General features: G+C 41.9%; 1 protein-coding gene across 1 annotated transcript in view; it reads left to right on the top strand.

The window, feature by feature from the left end:
- Window positions 1–13,503, top strand: part of LOC308611120 (U3 small nucleolar RNA-associated protein 25 homolog) — a 29,497-nt gene extending 15,994 nt beyond the window's left edge. The window contains 6 exon segments of the mRNA XM_081260028.1: window positions 2,979–3,004; window positions 3,008–3,181; window positions 4,367–4,549; window positions 4,686–4,798; window positions 5,520–5,765; window positions 11,983–13,503. Of these exon segments, the coding sequence (XP_081116154.1) occupies window positions 2,979–3,004; window positions 3,008–3,181; window positions 4,367–4,549; window positions 4,686–4,798; window positions 5,520–5,765; window positions 11,983–12,226 (986 nt within the window). The 3' untranslated portion in view covers window positions 12,227–13,503.
- The last annotated feature ends 469 nt before the right edge of the window (window positions 13,504–13,972 follow it).

Raw genomic sequence — 13,972 nt, 5'->3', positions numbered from 1 at the left:
ATCATGTCATCTGCAAATAGTCAGTTTTACTTCCTCCTTTCCAATTTGGGTATCCTTTATTTCTTTTTCTTGCCTAGTTGCTGTGGCTAGGATTTCCAATAATATGTTGAATAAAAGTGGCAGAAGTGTGCATCCTTGTCTTCTTCCTGATTTTAGAGGAAATGCTTTCAGCTTTTCACCACTGAATATGATGTTAGCTGTGGGTTTATCGTATATGCCTTTGCTAGGTTGAGATACGTTCCCTCTATACCCACTTTGTCAACCCATCCTTGCATCCCTGGAATAAATTCTACTTGATTATAGTGTATGGTCCTTTTAATGTATTGTTGGATTCAGTTTGCTAATAATTTGTCAAGGATTTTTGCATCTGTGTTTATCAGGCATAGTAGCCTGTACATTTCTTTTTTTGTGGTGTTTCAGTATCAGGGTTATGTTGGCCTCATAAAATGAGTTTGGAAGTGTTTCCGCCTCTTCAGTTTTTTGAAATATGTTTGAGAAGGATAGGTATTAAATCTTCTTTAAGTATTTCGTAGAATTCACCATGAAGCTCTCTGGTCCTGGTCTTTTGTTTTTGGGGAGCTTTTTGATTACTGATTCAATCACATTACTAGTAATTGATCTATTCACATTTTTTCTTCATGATTCAGTTTTAGAAGATTGTGTGTTTCTCGGAATTTATGTATTTCTTCTAGGTTATCTGACTTGTTGGTGTATAATTGTTCGTAGTAGTCTCTTATGATACTTTGTATTTCTGTAGTGTCAGTTATAGGTTCTCTTTCATTTCTGATTTTATTTGGGCCCCTTCTCTTTTTTTCTTATTGAGTCTGACTAAAGGTTTGTTAATTTTGTTTATCTTTTCACAGAACCAGCTCTTAGTTTCATTGATCTTTTTTTTTGTCTCCATTTCATTTATTCAGTATTTCTCATCTGACTTCTATTATTTCCTTCCTTCTTTGTTGGAAGTTTTTTCCTTTCAGCATATTTGAACATATCATGCCATCTCCTTCTGGACCACAAAGTTTCTGATGAAAAATCAGCTGATATTCTTATGGGGATTCCCTTGTCTGTAATTAGTTGTTTTTCTCTTGCTGCTTAAGATTCCCTCTTTACCTTTGACTTTTAACGTATTAATTATAATGTGTCTTGGTATGAATCTCCTTGGGTTCATTTTGTTTGGGACTCTTGGTTCTTGCTGGACCTGAATGTCTGTTTCCTTCACCAGGTTAGGGACATTTTTAGCCATTATTTCTTCAGATAAGTTTTCTGCCCCTTTCTTTCTCTGTCCTCCTTCTGGGACCCCTATAATGTGGGTGTTAGTGCCCCTTTCTCTCTCTTCTTCTGCGACCCCTTAACACCGATGATAGTACACTTGATGTTGTCCCACAGTTCCCTTAAACTGTCCTCATATTTTAAAAATATTTTTTCTCTTTGCTGTTCTGTTGGGGTGATTTCTGCTACCTTGTCTGCCAGGTCACTGATCTGTTCTTTTCTACCATCTAGTCTGCTGTTGATTCCCTCTAGTGTATTTTTCAGTTCAATTATTATAATCTTCAGCTGTGTGAGTTCTGTTTAGAACTTGCTTATATTCTGTCTCTTTCTTGAGTTTCTCACTGTGTTCGTTCATTCATCTTCCAAGTTTGGTGAGCATCTTTAGGACTATGACTTTGAATTCTTTATCGGATAAATCACTTACATCTGTTTCATTAAATATTTTTTCTGGGGTTTTATCTTGTTCCTTCATTTGGAACATGTTCCTCTGCTTCCTCATTTTGCTTGACTCTCCGTCTTTGTTTCTGTGTATTATGCAAAACAGTTACTGCCCCGTCTTGAAGGAGTGGCCCTGTGTGGGAGATGAACTGTATTTTTAACTTTTTCCTAGTTCTTGGTCATCTTATAAACTCTCTCTGTTTGTTTCACTCCCATGGAGTCTAGAAATGCAGTCCCACCCCCATCTGCCTGAGCCTGGTGCTCAAGGAGTGTCCCCTGTGTGGGCTACATGCGATTGTTGCCTCAGGTCATGTCCCGCGAGTGGCATGAGATGGGGTAGGCGTGGCTGCTCGTTGTCCATGTTTGTCAGTGCTGCACACAGGCAGTGCAGGGCCGTGGGGTAGGGGGTACTCACCCACCACCACTGTTAGCAACTTAGAGTGAGAGTGCAAAAAAGTGGCACCCACCAGTGCCATCAAGGTAGAGGGAATTTGTAAAAATGGCATCTGCCAGCATTCTGTCCCCAGAGAGAGTCCCAGCCAACTTCTGCCCCTCTGGTAGATGCTTTAAGATTAGCAAGTGAATCTCCTTCACATATGATCTGGGCTCTTTACAGACTGCTACTTGTTGCTTAGGAAAGAGATGTGGGCAGGAAATATAAATTTTTGTGATGATAATGTTAAAGCCATAATTAGTGAATATATTTATCCAAAGCTTTATGTAGAGTGAAAGAGAACTTGTGGGTGAATCCAGGGATTTGTTGAAGAGCTCTTTGAATATGGAAAAATAGATAAGAACCAGGTCAGTAATAGAAGTAAGTGTTAAAGTGATAGAAACCACCAGTAAGGAAAAGAACATTTCAAGGAGGGTGTGCTTATGCATTCGTGACAAGAAACACTAAAGTGCCATTGAATTGGTAACTGAGAGCTGTTGGTGACCTTGGCAAGAGTCATTTCAGTGGTGTCCTGAGACTCAGAGGCAGATTGCAGTACATTAAGGAGTCAGTGGGGGATTTTAAAGTAGAGATAATTTTTTGGAAGGTTTGCCAGTGAAGGAAAAGAAGAGGGTGGGAGCTAGAAGGGACCGTAGATGCAAAGGAGGGATGATGATGATGACGATGATGATTTTAATAATTAAAGCAGTTTGAGCACAATTACATGCAAAGGGGAAGATGTGGAAGGTACAAGGGGAGGCTGCAGTTGGAGAGGGTGGAAGCTAATGGCTTGGTGGTGACTCATGAACTGATGTGTGCTTGGCTGTTTTGTGTATAGGGGTGGCAATACTGCAGAGAAGCATCTGACTTTATGCCCCCTTCTATTCGTCAGACATCCTCATTGCCTCCCCCCTGGGCTTGAGGACCATCATTGGTGGAGAAGGAGAGAAGAAGAGAGATTTTGACTTTTTGTCTTGTATTGAGCTTCTCATCATTGATCAAGCTGACATTTACCTGATGCAGAACTGGGAGCATGTCTTGGTAATGCTGGTCATTAACATTTAGAGACAAGAAGCTCAGTGGTTTGAGTCTGAAATGGTTATTAAAGTCCAGATTAAAACTCAGCTTGGAAATGGAAATATTCCACATTTTCCAATTTGAAAACGGGAAATGTTGTCCCCTCTTCTACCCACAAGTTGGTCAGTAAAGTATCCAGAAAGATTAAAATTCTTGTCAACATTTTCAAATCTCCAGAAAAGATTTCTTCCCCTTAAAAGTTGCTTCTAGTAATAGACCAGTTTAGTGTGGTTGGTTGGTTGGTTGGTTGGTTGGTTGGTTGACTGACTGAAATCCCTCCTCACCAGGAATGTTTTTATCTAAAATAGTTCCTCCTATTTATGCTCGTTCTCTTTTGTTTGGTCTTCAGTGGAGATGGGAAAACATTGCTCATGATTTCTTAATTTGTGATGTTTTACAGAGAAACGTAAGATGTTTTTGTCCCCCTACTGTAATTTGTACTATAATTTTTTTTCTCCCTCTCAACATACTCTGCAATGTTTTGGGGTTTAGGATTGTGCTTTGGAACAATCCTCATCACAGAACTATAGGTTTATTTTTATAAGGCATGTGAGCATTTACCTTTTCTACAACCCCAGGACTTGGAGTAAGTTTGGGACAGATAAAGGGGAGTACTTATTTATAAAGTAGGGAATAAACTTATGGTACTTGTGACCCTTCAATATACATTACAAGGTAAAAATATGATTAAAATAGAACAGGCATGTCGATGGTTGAGTCATCTTTATTTTGAGCAAAAGGCACATGTAGTCACTCAGGGAATTTTCTAACGTTTTGGGAACCAAGTCATGGAAGGACAGCAGCTCTGTTTTCCGTGTCATTTCCCTTCTTGTCCAAGTCTGGAACTGAGTTGCTTACAGAGTGACCAGAGTGGCATTTCAGAATTTCCTTGAAAAGAAATACTCTGTATAGGTCGCATCTTGATCCTTTTTGAGAGATCCACAAGGTGGCCAGTTTGAGCTTTTCTTCTTGTTCGCTTGACTCTGGGCAAGTCACTCACCCATCTGAGCCTGTTTTCTTGCTGTAATTTGGGAGATGATAGTATCTACTTCATGGGGTTAAATAAGATGATGGGCTTATAGAGAGGTTAGCAACGCCCAGCAGGTAAGTGTTCAATAAGTATTAATGGAGTATTACTTCTGCTCAAAGCATTTGATGAGCCACATGAACCTACTGCCCTTGGACTCACATGGGGTGGACTTTTCTCGAGTGCGCATGTGGAACCTCAATAATCGGTCCAAGTACTATCGTCAGACGCTGCTGTTTGGGGCCCTGCAGGATGCCCAGATCAACTCTGTGTTCAACAAGTACTGCGTCAATGTGCAAGGCCAGGTGGGTTCTCTCCTTCTTTCTCTGAATTTTCATGAAGTATTGTGTATTGTTTGGGTCATGAGGCAGAAGGAGAGGACAGCATTTGGTCAACAATGGGGATAGCTCACTTCCTAATGTTCTCACTGACACCTGGCAGGTGGCTGTGAGGAACGTCCCGATGACAGGCTGCATCAGTCATGTCCTGGTGCAGCTCCCACATGTCTTCCCGAGGATGGAACCTGAAAACCTAGCTTCAGTGATTGATGCCAGGTACCCTCCCCTGTCCCATTGGATCCCTGGGGGTCACAGAGAGGGATTTTACTTGGGCATTCAAATTTAGAATTGTATTCCACGTTGGCTTTCTTAGTTACCATTTACGAAATGAAATGAGATAACTGAATCCAATCATGCCATTGACAGAGGAGGACACTGAAGGCCAGAGAAATGGTGTGTTGTCCTAGTTCCAATAGTGCCAGGGTTAGTAAATCAAGGGTACTTTCCCCTAGACTGTGGCATTTTTTAATTACATTAATTTTTTAATGCCTCATGTCAACAACTTAATTCTAAGCCCTTCAGGGCAAGAACTGTTTTCCTAATTCTCTATGTAATTTCCCCGTCTTCTCCTTGTGTTTAGTCAGGGGACCCATGGTAGCAGAATGGTGCTTAACACGTGGTAGGTGTTCAGTAATTATTTGTTGACTGACTGACTGACAACTGAATGAATGAATGATACAGTTACGTACTTCCTAGAATAATTCTCTGGGATATACCAGCATCACATCTATTCTTTATGATGAATAGTGTTGGCACTTACTTTTTGATGCGCTTAACAAGTTTTATCCCTACAGAATCTCTTTGCAATGAGGTAGGCCAAATTGGCCTCTTAGGGGAGGTAGAAGGAGATTGTGACTTGCCCAGGGTCATGCAGTTGGCAGTGACACTATGGCTCACCTCTAGACCACTGACTCTGCCCTTCGCCTTTCCGAATCAGGTTTGACTTTTTCGTCAACAAGATTTTGCCTCAGTATCGTGATGCAGTCATGTCTCACACGCTTATCTATGTCCCCTCCTACTTTGACTTCGTGCGTCTCCGAAATTACCTCAAGAAGGAGGAACTGAACTTCACTCATATCTGCGAGTACACCCAGAAGTCTGGTGTCTCCAGGGCCAGACGCTTCTTCCTTCAAGGAGAGAAGCAGTTCCTGCTCCTCACAGAGCGCTTCCATTTCTACAAAAGGTAAAATAGGGCCAGGTTTCAAGTGTCCTCTCTGGAGGGTCTGCTTCCAAGTGCATGGTGGGCTTTGCTGTGTTATAAGGTCCTCCCTTGCTTCACCTCCTGCAGACAAGCCAGAGTTTGGGGGGCTGGACAGACTTTTGTTGATTGGTTGGTTGGTTTTCTTTCAAAATGGGCATTGTTGGAAAAGGTGGTAGAAACGAATGAGTGACTACAGCATAACCTGTATATAGATCTGGAGTGGGTCCATACTTAGGGTACCTCCTGTAGCTGTGGGTATACCCCTCAAGAAGGACATTACAGAGCTGAGCAGCTCTCAACTGAATACAGGAAAGGGAGGAACCTGTCGTAGAAGCACAGATGAAACACCTGGGGACTGTGTGGTCTGTGGAGATGGAAGTTGAGTACAGGGTCAGTGTTCAGAAAGCTCTCATTTGTCCTGAGGCAGTGCACACACACTTCTGCACCAAGGAGAACCAGGACTAAGGGGCTCCTTGAAGTTTAGGAGAAGCAAAAGGTGAGGGGCTTAGAGGTGAATATTTAAGGGCTTCAGGGTTTGCTTCTTGCTGGCATCATTATTTGCTTTGTTCCAGTGAGTTGTTGTTTTCATTCATGTTGGAAATGGTATTTTGGGGGAGTTTGCACTCAGCAGGTCTAAAGAGCCCTTAGTTTTCCAAAAGCTTGATACGTCAAAGCAAGTCCTTTAAATGAAGTGGATGGATTGGAAAACTTCCCAGCGTGATTGTCTGTAGCAAGTGTGAACTAAGCTGGGATGAGGACTGCTCTCAAGTAGCAGCTTTTCAAGGAGAGGGCATGATGTCAAAGGAGCCCTTTCTCTTAAGTAGGCAGGACAGTCTTCTGTCTTACACTGTTCATTTATTGACCAAACTGTTTTGTCCCCAAAGTCACTATAAAGACAAACCGAACACGTGCCATTAGCTTTGTACCCTGGACCAGGTTAGTGGGTGTTTAAGTTGAATGGAGATAATCTGCAACTGCCAATTATCTCAAGGTTCCCAGCTATAGATTTTTTTGCTTGAGAGGTCACCAAGGTGATGATGGGTATTTTGATCTGCAGTGTCTTTGTGATTTGATTTTTTCATTTGACCTTGGGAAAAGTACATGTATTTTACACTTTAGTATCCAGCTTTAAAATTCTGTATTTATATTCTCTATGGAAGTAGGCCGTGTTAGACATATTGCAGTTCATTTGTGAGCTAGCAAAAAACTTTCATCCTGAGGATTTGTTTTCTTTGGGGGGATGAAACCAGTAGAATCTTAGGATGGGATGGGCATTTGGTCATGATGGCCCTCCTGAGGGGAGGACAGTTCACAGTTCTTTCTCTGAGCATCATCAGTGGGTTAGCACAGGAAGGATTCTTAAGCAGGGGGCAATCAGAAACTCTGGAGGTAGGATTTCTGGAGGTGGGAAACGCTAGTGGGGTGTTTCTGAGTGCTCCCTGCCCCAGGGAGAACCCCAGTTATAGAAGTAACAGACCTCGTCTTTATAGACTGTATGCAGGAGCCAGCCTTGCAAGTCAGTTGTGGTTGCCTCATTTATCTTTAACAGTTGTCAGGTAACATAGACATCGGGAATGTCCTTAGTTTTGGGTCCTGTCACAGTGTTACGCCATATTTGTAGGGGTCACCGAAGACCCAAAGCACATACAGGAGAGGAGGAAGGCAGGGGAAGAGGTGCAGAAGACCATGGGAATTGTTACTAACTGCCCCTCTGAAGAGGTTCTGGTCACGTGCTCTTATTTCCAGGAGATGCCTAGTCTCTACTGTGCACGAATTGGTACTAAGAGAGATTTTCTTGGGTTTTAAATATAATACCTATTGGAATTGGTTTTGTTGTTTTATTTTGCTTTAAAAATACTCTCATTATAAGAGTATTACACAATTATTGTAGAGAACCTAGAAAATCTAGGTTAAAAAAATGGGATCACCTGTCATCTTACTGATATAAACACCCATTTTGGTGTATTTCTTTCCTGTCTCTTTGATGTAAAAAACATGTGCACGTGCACACACACACAGACACAGGCATTTTAAAAACGACACCAACATTGGGATCACAGTGTACACATTTGGATTTTTTTTTCTTTTATCTTGAATGTTTTATGTGCTTATTGAAAAAAAGCTTAAATAAGTTAGCATTTTGGTATATACTTGTATGTTATGGATGTATTTTTTAGTTTATATATATATATAGTTCTACTATATCCTGCCCCCGCTCCAACTTTCTATTTGGGAAGATTTCATTTCAAAAGACATTGTAAGACTATCCCAGTGAACATCTCTAACTCCTTCCACTTAGGCTTCACCAGCTGTTAGCATTTTGCCACATTCTCATGCACCCACATTCTCTGTCTCTCCTTCTCTCTTTCCACTCACATCTCTTATTTTTTCTTCCTGAACCATTTGAGAGTAAATTATGGGAGGCTTCATGACACTTAACTCCTAAATCTTTCAGCCTGTAGAGCTTAAAAACAACATTCTTTTATCTAACCACAACACCATTAACATACCACTTGACATTACTGCAGTAATACCATCTAGTATTTAGTCTGTATGCAAATTTTCCTAGTTGTTCCCAAAATGACTATTACAGCTGTTTCTCACCACCCCCCCCACCCCAATCCAGGATTTAGTTAAGAATCCTACATTGCATTTGCGTGACATGTTTCTTTAGTCTATTTTAGCAGTTCTCAAGCAGGAGCAGTTTTGCTCCCCAAGGGACATTTGGAAATATCTGGAGACATTTTTGGTTGGTACAGTTGGAGGGTTATTCTAGTGGTCTAGTGGTTCAAGCGGGTCAAGGCCTGGGTGCTGCTAGACGTCCTACAGTGCACAGGACAGCCCTTACAACAAAGAATTACCTGGCTTAAAATGGCAGTAGTGCCAGGGTTAAGAAACCCTGATCTAGAATAAGTCTCTGCCTTTGTTTCTTGCTGTGATACTGATATGTTTTGAAGAGTCCAGTCCAGTTTCCTGTAGAATGTCCCACATCTGGATTTGGCTGTTTTCTTATTATTTAGATCAGTGTTCCCAAACTTTGCTACATATTAGAATCCCCTTGGGGAGCTTTTAAAAATCTGAATGCCCTGGTCATACCCCAGTATCAATTAAATCATGGTGTTTGGGGATGGGGACCAATTACAGGTATGTTTAAAAAACAAATAGGTGATTCAGTGAGCATTAGAGTTCGGGGACCAAAGATTTAAACATTATTTTAGTAAGAATTCTACATAGAGGATATTGTGTACTTCCCCCTGCATCTCCTCAAGAGGCCCAGGGTGTCAGTTTGTCCCGTTTTTGGTGATACTAAATGTAATCACTTGGTCAAGGTAGGTCTGCTAAATCTTTACATTGTAAAAATACCTTTTCTGTGTAATTATAAGTAATCTTTTAAGGTGTGTATAGCATCCTTTTTAATGGTTGCATAGTGTTACATTGTATGGGTATATAATTAACCCAGTTTCCTTTTAATGGGCATATTGATTTGTTGTTTTCTGTTATTATATACAATAATGCCAAGAGCATCCATATGCGTAGTTGATGGCATAGTTGCCTAGGCATTTCCTTAGGATAAATTTGGAAAGGAAAACTTATTTGTTCAAAAGCTGTACCCAGTTTAAAATTTGCTGTGTGTTGCCACTCCCATCTTCTCCCCTCCCCGGTGAAATACACACTCACAATAATTTATACTCCATTAGCCTATTTCTGTAAATTCTGTAAATATTTCTGTAAATTCTCCTTTTTTCCAGTGACTTGATAGTCAAAATGATACCTCATGGTTTTAATGTCTTCTTCTTGCTTTTCTGTGTTTTTTGTAATTGTCAGTTGAACGTAGTGCCTGAGTAAGTAGCTGGCCTGGACGCCTCTTCTGTCAGGCCACTAGCGTGGCAGTTGTGAATCTAGTTAGGATTTGGTTGTTACCGTCGTTGCCTTCTAGTTACCACAAACTGCCAGTTCCTCCAGCAGACAGTGGCCCACTGTGGGGCCCAGTGCTGGAGGGCCTTGTCTCAGTGTCCTGCTCCCCTCTCAGCTTTCACCATGCCCTGCACCCCTGTGCCGAGGGAGAGCCTCTCCCATGCTCCGGCCCCTCCCCCAGTAGCAGGCTGCTCCTGCTCGCTCCTCCCCTAAGGCTTGAAGTGGGGCAGTTGTTCTCCTCCTGGTCCAGCTCAGATGCAGGCAGGTTCTGTCCATCCTGGGCTTTGGAGCTGGCGCTTTCTCAGGGCTTCTGCACCACCCTCCATGGTGGCCAGCCTCTGCCTTGTTCTACGAGGGGTCTTGGTGGGAAAGAGTTCCCTGCATCTCTGCAGTGGTGGCAAACATCTGCTTACATCAGTGCAGGATCTTGGGCTGAACAGGCTTCACGCCCTTTCCCCAGTCTTCATGCCCTTTCCCCTTTCCCCAGACTGCTCTTTCTACTGGATGTAAGTCCTGTGGTGGGGAGGGATGGGGTGAGGGGTTAATGCTCCTCCCTTAGGGCACACAGTTTTGCTGCTTCTGACTCCACCCTGGCAGTTGACCTTTGCCCCCTCACTGGCTTCAGGCTTTAGCTTCATATACAACATGGCTCTGGGAAGAGAGTGAGTTTTCATGTCTGCACCACCATCGGGGTCTCTCAGGTCTTCTGCCTTGCGTCCAGTCTTTCCAGGGCTCCCAGTGGAGACCTTTGGAAAAGCCATCATGACTGTGAAGTAAAGGAGTGTCCGGGAATCCCAGGGATTCTGAACTGTCATGCAAGCCCATAATTGCCCTTTAAGAACTTGTTAAAAGTGTAGCTTTTTTCTTCCTACCCACTTTCTTAGCAGCTGCCCTCTTCCCCACTGTGCTCTGCCGAAGGTGAAGTGGTTCATATGTCCTGTCTTTCTTCAGACCATCGTGTCACTCTTTGGAATTCAGTCAGTGATGGGCTGAAGCTGGCTCATACCAGCTCTTAAGGTATGGTTGCACATCTCTTCCCAGTTCCAAGTTCAGCAACATGACACTGGTAGCTTGAAATGGAGTATTTACACCACAGAAATTGGCAAATGCTTCAAATCAGCACCTATCCTCCCCCACTGAGAATCAGTTGTTAAACACACACCAGGGCACCGTTGAATCAGTTCACTTGGTTGCCCTGTGACATCAGCTGTCTAGGCTCAGGAAAAGGAACACTGTTGTAGATTATCTTTTTCTTGTTAGCATGGGAGCAGTATTCTCTTGAGTTTTCTACATACTAAGCAGAAATGGAACTCTGTGTCTGTTTTGATAACTACTGAGGCAGAACTGTGTTTTTTCAACATCATTAGCCATTAAAATTCCTTTATGGAAAGAGGATGTGGAAAGCTGATCCAAGTAATGGACTGCAGTTATATTTTGGGAGAGGAGGGTCTCCAGAGAGATCAGGATGAGCCAAGGGATAAAAAGACAAGGAAAACTTACCGTCCATGAATAAAATAAAATTCCCGAGGGAGTCTGACATCAGCCCTGTATGAGAGTCTTAACAGGAAAAATCAGAAACTTGTCAACGTATAAAATCTTTGGTCATGGAGCCCAAGAGGGAATGATTGACCTCAACCCGAACCGTAAGGCGCGTCCCTAGGGTCTGCAACCCCCCACACCATGCAGCCCTGTGCAGCAGGGAAAGAAGCGAGGAAGCTGTTGAAATTAATTGCCTTCCCATAATGCCTAATGGGTCCTCGGGCAGGATTTTGTAAATGGGTGAACTTGGGACATCTGCCATGGAGTTAACATGTCTACAGAATGACAAGAAAAGACTAATGGGAGTGCATTTACAGTTTATGCTGTTTATTTTATGTACTGGGTCTGGTCTGACCTCAGCTCCATTACAGAACACTGTTTTGCCTGATTATAATTAGGATAATGTTAAATTGGAAATGCCTGCTTTTCAAATTTTCTGCGACAGATTTCTAATCCTTGTCTACTATTCTTCCCCACCCTACCTCAGTCTGCTCAGATTAGGCTCAAGAAGTGCAAATTCATTTTATCATTATCTTAAGCCAAACATTAGGAATTCAAATACACTGTCACAAAAAATGAGCCCCTCCAGCTCAAATTAGAGTAACTTTTGGTCTGTGTGTTATTTGTGCCATGGTCTTTCTCCTTGCATGAAACAGCGAGAGTGACTATGTCCCTGTAAAACTCTTCGGTGGCTTTTCCATAAACTTTCTCATGTAGACATAGCCTCTCTTTCTCCTTCTAACAGATACACAATAAAAGGCATCAGGAACCTAATTTTCTATGAACTGCCAACATATCCCCACTTCTACAGTGAAGTCTGTAACATGCTGCAAGCCACCACCAGAGGAGAGGAAGCTGCCTGGACCTGCACTGTCCCCTACTCCAAGTACGATGCCCAGAGGCTGTCTGCTGTGGTCGGGGTGGAGCAGGCTGCACAGATGCTGCAGTCCAAGAAGAACGTCCACCTTTTCATTACTGGAGAGAGATGAGAATTGGTTGGACAGGAAATGGTGTTTGGTGTGATATGTCATGCTTGATTCTGTGTCTCTTGGACCTGATTCTGATCACTTACACAAAGAAGGGCTGCAACAAGGAAGGAGCACCAGGCAGGTTCTTAGCAGATACTCCTTTCTTTTCAGACCATATATACCTGAAAAGTTCCGTGTAAACCAGATTTTGGTAAAACCCATCTTTCAGAGGTCAGGGGAGAGCTCATGGAACTCTGAGAAGTTGATAGAAGGAATCTTCTACTTGTGAATTTTTTTGTACACCATAAATTCTTTTGTTGTGATTTCACCTCTAATTTATTACACTTGGTGAACTCTTTCAGATTTGCCTGTTTCTATTTGACACCTTCTTAAAGTGAAGCATGCATTTCTTTGCTTGTGAGAACTGGTTATGAGAAATTGGAATACTTCTTGCTGTTGAATATCATCTTAGTTTTGGATCGCAAAGGTTTTGCAAAACTGTTATTTTTCCCCAGCCAAACTTTTTTAAACCTTAAATATTCTATTTTAATTCAACCTAGAAGAGCACATTCGTTCACTGATCTTTTTTTAACTCCTAAATGTTTTAATGAAAATATATACTTAAAAGTCACATTATATAAAATAACATGAATTTCTACCTTATTTCAAGAAATAATTTTATGAAATTCTTGATGTCGCAAATTCATCGTCAACACCACTGTCTTCATTGCTATAGTCATTTTTTAAGTCATATAACATAAAAAGGAAAAGAAGTTACACTTTTAAAAACATTTTTAGGGAGTTCCCTGGCGGTCCAGTGGTTTGGGCTCGGCGCTTTCACTGCCGAGGCCCAGTTTCAGTTCCTGGTCAGGGAACAAAGATCCTGCAAGCTGCACAGCGTGGCCAAAAAAAAAAAAAAATTGAACTATTCTCAGACAGAAAAATTACCAATTCAGAACCTGAATCATCTGAAAATAAATTGCCAAGTTGCTGGGCCTGTCACTCCTAAAAATCACTCCTGAATTTAGTATGTATTTCATGTAAACAAGGACATTTTTCTATGTAACCTCAAAACAACCGTCAAATCAGGAAATTGCCACTAATCCTTGGGCCCCATTCAGATTTTGCCAAATGTCCCAATAATAACCTTTATAGCAAAAGGATGCAGTTCAGAGTTACATACTGCTTTGAGTTGTCATATCTCTGTAGTGGCCTTTATTCTGAATGGTACCTCAGCTTTTTCTTGGCTTTCTTGACCTTTTTTTTAATTTTTAAATTAAAAAAAATTTTTAAACATCTTTATTGGAGTATAATGGCTTTACAATGGTGTGTTTCTGCTTTATAACAAAGTGAATCAGCTATACATATATCCCCGTATCTCCTCCCTCTTGCGTCTCCCTCCCACCTTCCCTATCCCACCCGTCTAGGTGGTCACAAAGCACCGAGCTGATCTCCCTGTGCTATGCGGCTGCTTCCCACTAGCTATCTATTTTACACTTGGTAGTGTATTATAAATCCATGGTACTCTCTCACTTCGTCCCAGCTTATCCTTCCCCCTCCCCGTGTCCTCAAGTCCATTCTCTATGCCTCCGTCTACCTAGCCTGCCCCTAGGTTCTTCAGAACCTTTTTTTTTTCAGATTCCATATATATGCATTAGCATACGGTATTTTTCTCTGACTTACTTCACTCTGTATGACAGTCTCTATGTCCATCCACCTCACTACAAATAATTCAATTTCATTTCTTTTCATGGCTGAGTAATGGAC

The sequence above is a fragment of the Mesoplodon bidens genome, assembly GCF_964165515.1.
Source record: "Mesoplodon bidens genome assembly, contig: HAP1_SCAFFOLD_367, whole genome shotgun sequence".
In the NCBI taxonomy this organism is placed as follows: Eukaryota; Metazoa; Chordata; class Mammalia; order Artiodactyla; family Ziphiidae; genus Mesoplodon; species Mesoplodon bidens.
This window is presented reverse-complemented; position numbering and strand designations above follow the sequence as displayed.